This window comes from Neolamprologus multifasciatus, chromosome 4 (assembly GCF_963576455.1).
Source record: "Neolamprologus multifasciatus chromosome 4, fNeoMul1.2, whole genome shotgun sequence".
Taxonomy (NCBI): domain Eukaryota; kingdom Metazoa; phylum Chordata; class Actinopteri; order Cichliformes; family Cichlidae; genus Neolamprologus; species Neolamprologus multifasciatus.
Window position 1 is genome coordinate 21,254,028 of NC_140442.1, and position 12,359 is coordinate 21,266,386.

At 39.1% G+C, this 12,359-nt stretch overlaps 2 protein-coding genes across 5 annotated transcripts in view; both read left to right on the forward strand.

Moving 5' to 3' along the window:
- The window catches only part of ciita (class II, major histocompatibility complex, transactivator), a 154,189-nt gene that overhangs the window by 33,063 nt on the left and 108,767 nt on the right, over positions 1–12,359 (forward strand). The gene's annotated exons all lie outside the window — the stretch shown is intronic.
- clec16a (C-type lectin domain containing 16A) overlaps positions 1–12,359 on the forward strand; it is a 55,297-nt gene that overhangs the window by 8,237 nt on the left and 34,701 nt on the right. For all 4 annotated transcript variants that reach the window (XM_085158141.1, XM_085158143.1, XM_085158144.1 and 1 more), the window contains exons 6-9: positions 2,783–2,906; positions 3,041–3,215; positions 6,547–6,597; positions 7,860–7,976. In XM_085158141.1, the coding sequence (XP_085014267.1) occupies positions 2,783–2,906; positions 3,041–3,215; positions 6,547–6,597; positions 7,860–7,976 (467 nt within the window). The remainder of the gene's footprint in view (positions 1–2,782; positions 2,907–3,040; positions 3,216–6,546; positions 6,598–7,859; positions 7,977–12,359) is intronic.

Here is a 12,359-nt window from a genome sequence, read left to right on the forward strand (position 1 = left end):
GCTTTAATAAGGAATCTTTGAAAGAGGAAGCATCATTTTAATGTAGCAACTCTGACTTCAAGTCTGTGAGAATTGTCATGGGACCACCCACAACATCTGAATTTTAGACTGCCTACTACACTTGTGCATAATAATAATAATTTAATTGTGGAAAACCCTTTAACTGTGGTAAACCTAATTGTGGTAAATCCAACTAATTAAATCGTTTTAATTAGTTGGATTTTTAGAGTATCACAACACTAAAAATATTGCAGTGAAGGTTACTTCGTATTGATGCTCCTTAATGAGTCCTTAGGACATGTCTTGCAACAGATGGCCACCTGAAAAAGGATTTAATTCAGAACCCGAAGCATTTAGTCATTGTGTAGAATCAAGTTTTCTTATTGCGCTGATTTTTCAAGTAATGTAACTGTTCTTTTTGGGGGTGGGGGCTGCTTGTTTCAGTGTCTGCTGTTCACATAATCCTCCATAAAATCCCAAAACAAGTTTTAAATATATACATTACATATGCAACTCCTTTTCCAGGTGTGCCCTTGCTATTTTTTAATAAATGTTTGTGAGGTCGTTCCCAGCCTCCACCCCTCCACAGCCGCCCCTTTACTCACATTGAACCTGTGTCTGTTTCCCCCCCCCCTCCTTTATCAACAACCACTCTTCCTCTTTTTGTCTCTCCCCTCCCTCTTCCTCCTCTTTCTGCGCGTCCCATCTGCCTAACTCCAGTTTCATGTAAGTTGGTTCCATTCATTCAGTCTTTTTCTCAGGGCTTGGTATCCTGTTCAGTTTCTTTACAGTTACTCTTCTTCATGTGTTGAATGATGTCAAGACACCTCAGCTCTATAGTGTTAACTAATTCTGGGGGTTTTGGAGGGAGCTTTAATGTGAATTGTTACCCAGCCCTGCTTGCTCCTAATGGTGTATTTGTTCTAAATGTATGTGGTATTAGTGTCATCACAATTCTTTTCAATCATTCTGTATCATCCACTTCATTCATGCAGTAAAAAACAGTCTCATTTTGTTTCTTGGGTTTGTTGTTCCAACGACCTAATTTTCAGCTAAGCCCCACATGTTGGTTTTTATTTTGGTGATGGGCTCAACAGTTTTGATCACTGTGGTTATTTAGTCAGTGTCTCCCTATCCATTGTGTAATTCATGAATTTAATTTGGCTGCTCATGCATTACTTGTCTCAATTTGACCTGTCTGGATTGGAAGTATAATAACCATGTGGTTTTATTTGCATTTTGATTTTCCATGAAAAAGTGTTACTATAATGCGACTGGTGGTGTTTACTACAGGATGTTGCTTTTGTCATTCACCTAAGTCAACACTTAAAAGAACATTTACTTCTGTGTTTCTTTTGATCGTCTGTTTTCCCCTGAAAAACCCTTCTATGTTAAAGTGAAGCCGGTTCTTACTTCAGATTAAATGAACAAAAACAAAAACAGTTTAACAAAGTCTATTATTGGAGGAGTTCAGTGTAACTGTTCTTGTTAAAGTTCTGCAGTTGGACCCATAAGCATCAGAAACCATATTGACTTGACCAGATTTTTTTAAACAAGTTTTTTTTTCTAAATAAGCAGACCTGCAGAACTTTGATTGCATTGTCAGGTTTAAAAAAACATTTTCACCTTCCAGTTAACTGTGAACAAATTCACTTTGTTCTGTGTATATTTGCCCCAAATAAAATCTGCGCTCTAACACTGAAAGGCTCGCAATATAATAGAAATAAAAATTATTACAGCAATAGGACAGATAGTTTCTTATTTTCTAGTATTCTTCCCCAAGACATGGCTTAGCCTCAATCTAATCTGACTGCAGGCAGTGCAGTGGTTAAAGACCGATTTATCAATAAAAGTTATTTGATGATTCAGAAGTATCAGCATTTTTAATGACCAATAAATTAATATTTAAGTAGTAAAGACAGAGGAGAAATACTTTTCAGGCATGCTTTCAGCATTGATGTTGCATAGTTTGGCCACCAGGGGGCACTCTGCAACCTGCCTCTTGACAAAACACGTGAACAAATGATTCAAGTAGAATGTTAACAACTTAAATGATTCTTTACTAATAACAGATGTTTAGGAAACTTTTTCTGTTTTGTTTGCCTGGAAGAAATAAAATATCAGCAAATATCAGTGTCAATATTAGCCTTAAAAATTTCGGTCAAATTCTAATTGTGGCTAATAATCCTTGAGCTGCCTTTCTCTAAGCAGAAGTTGGGAGCAAACCGAAGAGGTCAGGCCCATTCTTCAAAGATTTTTTCTTCTTCTTTAAATTTGCAGGCCTCAGTTGAATAGCATAACTTAAAGCAGTAAATCAGACTGTGCACCCGTTTTATGCACACTTGTTCCACCAATACAGTGGTAATCCCAACATATGTAAAGACACCTAATGTGTGAAAACTGCTCTTACCTAAACTGGCCACCTCTCAAGAGGGTGCATCTGGAAAGCTCAGGCCACAAGCTTGGGTTAAACAGAGCAAAAACTGATTGGCAAAGCATTTTATTCTTGACTAATTAACATATAAAAGGGAAATTCATCTGGCTTTATTGATATTGATAGTATTTTGACCCTTTGGGTATTTTTTTTTTTTTAATAATTACTTTTTTTTAAAAATCTTTTAGTAAGATCATCCTTTATTTTAATATGCTTTTAAATGTGTATAATTATCTGGTTATATTCTGGTATTCCTCAAGGATCACATGTTTTGTGTGCACATGAATGAGTCTTTGTATTTGTGGAACTGACCTTGATAATAACTCTCCATGCCTCTACTCTCTCTAGTGGACAACCAGCACATGCTGCACTACATTCGAGATAAGACCGCAGTCCCATATTTCAGTAACTTGGTCTGGTTTATCGGCAGCCACGTCATCGAACTGGACAAGTGTGTACAGACAGATGAAGAGTAAGTGTTTTTCTCACTGTAGCCTCTAGATGTCAGCAGTGTCCTTGTTTGAAGCCTTGCTCTGGCTCATGCTTATTATTCTATGTTATATATATTTATTTATTTTCTGTCTGTCTGTCATTGCTGTGTCTTAGACATAAAAACAGGGGGAAGCTAAGTGACCTGGTAGCAGAGCACCTTGACCACCTCCACTACCTGAATGATATCCTCATCATCAACTGTGAATTCCTTAATGACGTTTTAACCGACCACCTCCTCAACCGTCTCTTTCTGCCACTCTATGTTTACTCTTTGGTCAGTCCTGAGACGGTACGTTACTCTGAAGTGCATTTCTGAATACATCTGGTTAGACTGATGTTCACAGGTTCAAAGTTGAAGTGTGTGTTGTGTTAAAGATGTTTCCTCCTTTCAATTCACACATGCAGTGTAGTATGGTTCTGTTCCTAAGCTAATTATCAAGTTGAAAAATTAAAAAGTTGAAAAATGTTCAGTTTTCAGTAGTAGTTTTTTTTTTTTCTTAGCTTGATTAATGACTAACCAGTGGTTTTGCTTGATCACCTCAGAAAAGCTATGAGTTAGAAGTTACGGTTAGGTATTTGCCAGTTTGTGTAGGTGGTGCTGTGTGGGTGACATAGAGGTTACTACTAGGTTTTGAGTTCAAACCATTCAGGGGCCTTTCCATGTGGAGTTTGCATGGTCTTCTGTGCCTGCATATGATTTGGTAAAATCTTAAATTACATAGAAAGTACAGTGGGGCAAAAAAGTATTTAGTCAGCCACCGATTGTGCAAGTTCCCCCACTTAAAATGATGACAGAGGTCAGTAATTTGCACCAGAGGTACACTTCAACTGTGAGAGACAGAATGTGAAAAAAAAATCCATGAATTCACATGGTAGGATTTGTGAAGAATTTATTCGTAAATCAGGGTGGAAAATAAGTATTTGGTCAATAACAAAAATACAACTCAATACTTTGTAACATAACCTTTGTTGGCAATAACAGAGGTCAAACGTTTACTATAGGTCTTTACCAGGTTTGCACACACAGTAGCTGGTATTTTGGCCCATTCCTCCATGCAGATCTTCTCAAGAGCAGTGATGTTTTGGGGCTGTCGCCGAGCAACACGGACTTTCAACTCCCGTCACAGATTTTCTATGGGGTTGAGGTCTGGAGACTGGCTAGGCCACTCCAGGACTTTCAAATGCTTCTTACGGAGCCACTCCTTTGTTGCCCGGGCGGTGTGTTTTGGATCATTGTCATGTTGGAAGACCCAGCCTCGTTTCATCTTCAAAGTTCTCACTGATGGAAGGAGGTTTTGGCTCAAAATCTCACGATACTTGGCCCCATTCATTCTGTCCTTAACACGGATCAGTCGTCCTGTCCCCTTGGCAGAAAAACAGCCCCATAGCATGATGTTTCCACCCCCATGCTTCACAGTAGGTATGGTGTTCTTGGGATGCAACTCAGTATTCTTCTTCCTCCAAACACGACGAGTTGAGTTTATACCAAAAAGTTCTACTTTGGTTTCATCTGACCACATGACATTCTCCCAATCCTCTGCTGTATCATCCATGTGCTCTCTGGCAAACGTCAGACGGGCCTGGACATGCACTGGCTTCAGCAGCGGAACACGTCTGGCACTGCGGGATTTGATTCCCTGCCGTTGTAGTGTGTTACTGATGGTGACCTTTGTTACTTTGGTCCCAGCTCTCTGCAGGTCATTCACCAGGTCCCCCCGTGTGGTTCTGGGATCTTTTCTCACCGTTCTCATGATCATTTTGACCCCACGGGATGAGATCTTGCGTGGAGCCCCAGATCGAGGGAGATTATCAGTGGTCTTGTATGTCTTCCATTTTCTGATGATTGCTCCCAAAGTTGATTTTTTCACACCAAGCTGCTTGCCTATTGTAGATTCACTCTTCCCAGTCTGGTGCAGGTCTACAATTCTTTTCCTGGTGTCCTTCGAAAGCTCTTTGGTCTTGGCCATGGCGGAGTTTGGAGTCTGACTGGTTGAGGCTGTGGACAGGTGTCTTTTATACAGATGATGAGGTCAAACAGGTGCCATTCATACAGGTAACGAGTGGGGGACAGAAAAGCTTCTTACAGAAGACGTTACAGGTCTGTGAGAGCCAGGGATTTTCCTTGTTTGAGGTGACCAAATACTTATTTTCCACCCTGATTTACGAATAAATTCTTTACAAATCCTACCATGTGAATTCATGGATTTTTTTTTCACATTCTGTCTCTCACAGTTGAAGTGTACCTCTGGTGCAAATTACTGACCTCTGTCATCATTTTAAGTAGGGGAACTTGCACAATCGGTGGCTGACTAAATACTTTTTTGCCCCACTGTATGTCATATGTGTGGTGTAAAGTGCTTAGATTGGTCAGTAAGCCTTTTAATACTCTCTCTCCCTCTATCCCAATAACACTATATATCATTATAATGCGTTTTCTATAAATTCAGTGAATAGTTATGTAATCACCGTATGAAAAGTACTATTTCTTTTTTTACATTTAAAGTAAATAATCAAAAATGAAATAAATATGGGCCTTATGTGGCATTATCCTGTAGTGCAGGGGTGGGGAACTCCAGGCTTCAAGGGCCGGTGTCCTGCAGGTTTTAGATGTGTCCTTGATCCAACACAGTTAATTTAAATAGATAGATTACCTCCTCAACATGTCTTGAAGTTTTGCAAAGGCCTGGTAACAAACTTATCATCTGACTCAAGTGTGTTGACCCAAGGTGATACCTAAAACCCGCAGGACATCGGCCCTTTAGCCCTGGAGTTTCCCACCCCTTCCATATTTACACACTAGATGACCACACACAACTTCACTCTTCACTCTGGCTATCATTACTGTTCCTGTATGGTTGTCGGGAAACTTGACTCAAATGCAGAGTGTCCAAGCACACTGTTAAGTTCATTCAGAGACGTGTTGTTCTGCTCTTCCACATATCTTTTGCATAGTATGTTGCATTGCAGACACTCCTAATATAAATGAGGCAACTTGGCTTGTGTGAAGTTTTCAGCTGGGCATCGTATACCTGGGGTCGAGTGTTTTGACCAATGCATGAAACCATATATTTATGAATGCAAGTTGTAATGACCAGTTATCTTGATCTTTATTATATGGCGTGCCACAGAGAAAGCCTGTTCTAACGTTTAAGTGTAAAGTTTAGTTTGAGCACCTGACAGCTTATTTTTGCTTCTCATTCATAAACTCTGCATACTATTTTACATCGTGGTGACTATTGCAAATCGTCATATAAAGCAATGAAAAAATATTGCAGTATGCAACAGCAGCATGTTTTGCAACAGCACAATGTTTCATCATCCAGTGTGTTGTGTCATATCACACAGCCCTAACATATCTATAAAAAAACAAAGGTGAGCTCAAAAGATTATATTCCAGGTGAAAGCGTAATTATGAGTTATAAATGCAGATAGTTGAACATTAGACAGTTAAAACACTGCTTAAATCAAATATTTTTTCTTTTGACATGATAAATGTTTACTTGTTTGCAATATGGGTCATGACTGTTATACTCGTACTACTAAATGATTATCACACACATTATGTTCTTGTTGTTATTATATATCAGCTTAAATCATCTTGTTTCTTTCTCTCTCTTTAGTCTGAAGAGCGGAAGATCAACCCCCAGGTGTCCCTTTATCTGTTGTCTCAAGTAAGTTACACACACATACACACACACACACCTGCCTGCAGACACTCTTGTGAGTGTAATCTTGCTGTGGCTGCTTAATTCGGTGGTGTATTGTCATACAGTCAAGCTGCTCTTTGTAAAGCCTTTTCTACTAGCTTTATTATGTGAATAATGGAAATAAAACTTTACTTTATGCTGCATTAGTTATTACTTACACCTTATTATTACTTGCTTTAACCAACTTTTACCTCCTGGACTGTCTTAGTTCTGCATGGAATACATTCAACAAAAGTCCTGGAAATATTCCTGAGATTTCGATCCATATTGACATGACAGCATTACAGGTGCTACACATCTATGATATGAATCTAACGTTCCACCACATTCCAAAGTTGCTCTGCTGGATTGAGATCTTGTGACTGTGGAGGCCTTTTGAGTGCATTGAAGTCATAGTTATGGTCAACAAACCTGCTTAAGATTATATGAGCTTTTTGACATGGTGCGTTGTCCTTCTGGACACAGCCATCAGAAGATGGGTGCACTTTAGTCATAAAGTCTCAGCAACAATACTCTGGGAGTGTGCACGAAAATTTCTCCCGCACCAGAACTACCAGGAGCCTGAATTGCTGATACAAGGCAGGATGGATTCATGGAGAAACTCATCAGACCAGACGATATTTTTCCAATATTATGTTGTCCAATTTTGTTGAACCTATGCTCCTGTAGGCTCAGTTTTCTGAGTTTTCAACAAGTGGTTATTTGAGTTACTGTTACCGAAGTTATCGAAGCAGTCTGGCCACGCTCCTATGACCTCTGACATCAACAAAGCAGTTTCTCCCAGAGAACTGCTGCTCACTGGATATTTTTGTTTTTAGAGATTATTCTCTGTAAACTCTAAAGATGTTTGTGTGGGAAAATCCCAGCAGATCAGCAGTTTTGGAAATGGTCAGACCAGCCAGTCTGGCACCAACAGCCATGCCACGTTCACAGTAGCTTAACTCACCCCTTTCCCCTATTTTGATGCTTTGTTTTTATTCCTTGCTCATGTTTACATGAATTCCTGCCAGGTATTTGCATTAACACACACTTAATAAAGTGGCCAGTGACTGTAAATTGTGTTAACTAAAGGGAGCCAGTTATATTTGTGTAATTTGCAATGCTTACATGTTGGTGCAGATGATCATGTCTAAATGAATTTTAAACACTATAATTTATTTTATATTCAGCTCTAGTGGCCCAGATACTGATTTTACTTATTTTGTGTTTATATTCTTGTTTTTCAGGTGTTTCTAATCATCCACTATCAGCCACTGGTCAATGCCCTTGCAGATGTTATTTTCAACGGAGATCTGTCTGTATTCACCACACCGACAGATATTCACAGCACGCACAAGAGCACGGTAACACACACACACACACACACACACACTTTGACTGTATATGTTAATGTACTGTAAACTGTACTGTACTGTAACAGGTAAAACTGTGAGTGAGTACACCATACAAACAAGAAATTTGCACACTCACACCTACGAAGCAACCGCATGGACACATACACAACACACACACACAGTTGTGTTCCAGAAGTGTGCGTAGGTGGTTATGAGATCGAAGGGTCATGGTTTTCTCCATGATTCACCCACATCAAGGCAACAATATGCAAATTACTTGACTTTTCTTTTTCTTCCCTTTCCATTTTTGAACACTCCTGATTCCTGTCGTACTCTCTGTCTTCCTGCCACGGCGTTGGATAGCAGCATTCGGTTTCCTTTTACTGCTCCGTGCCCTTTAATTTCCATCTGCATATTCTTGTAATTTCCCTCTTCTTTTCTGCCACCGTTTTAATCTTCCCCTTTCATCACCTAATGTTCCCCATCCAGTTCCCCTCACCTCTCATTTTCTACTCTTGATTCAGTTTCTCTTCCTTCATCGCCCCGCCCCTGCTTCTTACATTTTTTTTTTGACCATCTGCTTTTACAGCCAGGTGGGTGTGCCGAGGTAGTGAGCGTTTCTGAGAACCCTTGTGGTTATTCTCTGTGCTGAGTGTGTGTGTCTGTGCGTGCGCGCGCAAGAGCTCTCTGGCTCTTGTAAGAAACGGCCTACCTTTTCAGTGAATATAACTAGAGGTGTGATATCTTCACAGCTTTGGTGTACCACAACAGGAGGCAGCCAGACCCAAATACGTACCTGCCAGATATTCATTCAAGATCACTTTCCCTGTTTATGTATTTTTCTCTTAAGTAAAATCAAGTAGATTAACAAATCATATTTGTTGTGTTTATCCATGAGTTACTGTTTTCTTTTTTTACCGGGGGTAATTTATTTATTTTTTTCGTTCCATTAGGCAACACAAATTTGCGTTTGCACATTAATTATTCTTTTTCTGACTGATTGACATTGATAAGATGGATACCGGTGCAGGTTGTGTGATTTACTGGCATTTACCCTGCAGCAGTGTATTTGGCATTTTGTTCTGGTGCATGTAAAAACGCTAATGAGCACATTAGTGCAGCGAACAAGTGTTATGCATGCCATGCATTTGTGTGACATCACCATGGTTAATTGAGGAAGTGCTACTAACTATTCCTAAAGATGCCAAGTAGATACTCAGAAGTTGCACGCGTATCTGCTAAATCACATGTACCGTGTTATAGATTGATTTATTGTAGATAAAACAGCAGACATATGAGTTATGGGCTCTGTTTTTGCACAGGTGGTCAAATGGCACCTCCTGTTCGTCTTTGATGTGGCAGGAAATTAGGTCACATGATGGAACACTGACAGAGCTGGCTCACCTAACCCAGATCTCTTTCCTGGAAGAAGTGTTTTCTCTCTCTTTCTCTCACACTTTTGTAGATGTGTTTACTTGCAAGTGCACCAGTTAGATACATGTTTTTGATATTTGCATGCATGTGGCAGTATTTTTTTTTTTGCGTAATGTAAGTTCGTGCAGTTCGTTTACTGTGCAGGAAAATTGGGTTTATCTTTTGACCTGCAAATGGCACCCTACTTTCAAGCGGCTGTGTGTGTTTGTAGATATGTCGTGCATGCTCCCTGACCTCCATTAATTTCTCAGCATTGGTTTAGACTGCGAGCGGTTTACCAGAATATAGTCAGCTAGCAGGTGTGACACAAACACGCACACATGCACACACACACTGATACTGGTTTGTGGTTTGTCTCTGACAAAATACACACTGTGTTTTTAGCAGTAACTACAATGTAATCCTACCAGTAACACACAATGTATGTGAGTATTTTTAAAGCATGGAAAAAAAACCTAATAGCTAAGGTTTTCTGAATTTTAAATTAAAAAGCATAAAATAAAATAATAGTGGCAACATGTTTAAGACTTTAATTGTTACAAGAATACCTTTGTGTCATAAGAAATTAATAAAAAAGAAAGAAAAGATGGAGGAGAAAGGGCCAAAGCGAGGGTTTTAAATGATGTACGGTATATAAATATGCAGCTTTTTGCAGATTCATCCACAATACTTTCACCAGAGGTTGATGCAGAGAAACTGATACTGGGTTTATCCTAGGCACACATTTGAATAGGGAGGATGGTTTCAGACACCTGCTCGTATGTAAGTGCGTGTATGTTTTGACGTGGTCACGTGCTCATGTTTGTGTTTGGTGGTTTGTGTTAGCACAAGAACTTCAGTGAAATCAGGCCACCCAGTTTCAGTGTGAGATGCAGAGTTTTCTTCCTCTCGGTGTAAGAGCAGGTGAATCTTTTCACAAAATGAAACCAGAGAGAAAGGATTATCTTGGAATTCGGTCCTGTTTCACATCATCCCTGAAGCCATTAAAGTGTGTGTTTTGTTTAGTTTTATAGCCACTACCATCATTATTGTAATTCCTTAATAATCTGATAATTACTCACTAAATTAATTGCTAAATCAGAGGATGAATAAAATATATCAGTTCCTTTTACGATGTTCCGTACTTCCTGTTTTTGCAATGAGTTGTTGAAATAGTGGTTGCTCATTTGCAAGTGCACAGTTAGTATATGTACAAGTAGTCAGGATGCTGTTTCAACTTAATCACGCTAAGCTTCTCTGGTAGAACATAAAGCTGAAAATACATGGATCAACGTGGATCTCAGAAGATACCTCATCATCATTTTCTTATAATTTCTAAAAGAGAAAAAGTGCTGATAACAGTAGTTGCTCATTAAATATCAATCAGTCAGTTAATAGATTAATTTGCTAATTATTGGCTTCGTACACTAATCAACCACAAATTTAAGCTGTTTATAAAACCCTAAAACAGCTCTGACCTATAAGGACATGGTGTGCAGAAATGTTAACACGGGTAACACATGTCGACGTTACATCAACATGAATATGAGACATTGTTTTCCACTCTTAATGTAGCTGTTTGGTCCGCTGTTTGTTTAACTGTAATCTTACCTGAAGTCATAACTCCGTCAGACTAGACTATTAGTGCTGTATGTAGAAAATGAACTAGAGGATCATCAAGTTTTGAAATGACTGCTTTATGATTACTTGCAGTCTCTGAAACGTCCGGGAGTTTCATATTCATGTGCAGCAGTAAGGAGTTTGTGATTAAAATGTGCAACAGGAAGATTGTCACAATTACACATGTTATACTTACTGTAAGTGACAGCCCTGACAGCACTGCTCAGCATTTTTTTTTTTTATCATTTACCAGTTGTTTCCTGTGGGATTGTGTGCATGTGCGTTTTGGTGTCGGTTTGGGGGCTGTATGTGGAAAGTGGGTTTCTCAAAGTTCGAGTATGGCCACACAGAAGGGCCTCAAAGTGTGTGTGTGTGTGTGTGTGTGTGTGTGTGTGTGTGTGTGTGTGTGTGTGTGTGTGTTTGTGTGTGTGTGAGAGAGAGGAACTAGTCCAAAAATGTATGAAGTGGGAAGTGGCTTTTTGATTAACATCAGTGTACATTTACTGTAAGACTTTGTAATTGGTGTGACAATAAACATATATATTCTAAATATATAGATAGAATTAAATACGCAATTTCTGCAAATACTTTTGTTCATGTGTTAATTTTTTTTCGGGGACTTATCTCATTTCCTGTTACCACCTGACAGTTTTCCTTTGTTGTTTCTCTTGTTTGGACCACTGCCTATCTTTTGCCCTGCCAAAAACACTTAAATATGTGATATCTAGTTTACATAACTGATTTTAATTGCCCTGCAAGTAGGGCTGTTCGATATAACAATATATATCCGATGACGATATAAAAACATCTATCGTTTCATTTTACGCTATCGTTTGTTTCGTGGTGTCGCAAAATAAACTGTTTACTGCAATATTTTTTCATCGTTTTGATGGTCACTGTAGTGGCTATATTAATTAAGTTCTCTCTTTCTCTTATATTTAATATAACCACACTACAGACGGACAAGCGCCTATTTTTATGCATTGTGGTTAGCAACAACGACAGTAACAGCATTGCGTGTCCGCTTGTTTATGTTCCACATAAACCTTTGACAATAAAGCTCAAGATCCTGTTGAGACTTTTCAAAATAAACTGTATCACGTGAAAGAGCAGATTATTTACGGCTGAGAATTAAAAAAAGAGCCGCCAGGTGCTAAAAAATAAACCTTAGACTCAAACATTAGAACAGGCTTTTCCCTGCAGCGTGTAATAAATACTTACAAAGAAAACGGCGGCCGTTACAACTTATGTCTAAAAATGTGTAGTTTCATGCATCGGTTAAAACACTCGACTCCAGCTACACGACACGCAGCTAGAAACACTTCCTGCAAGTCGAGCTGCCCGAGATTCACAGAATTT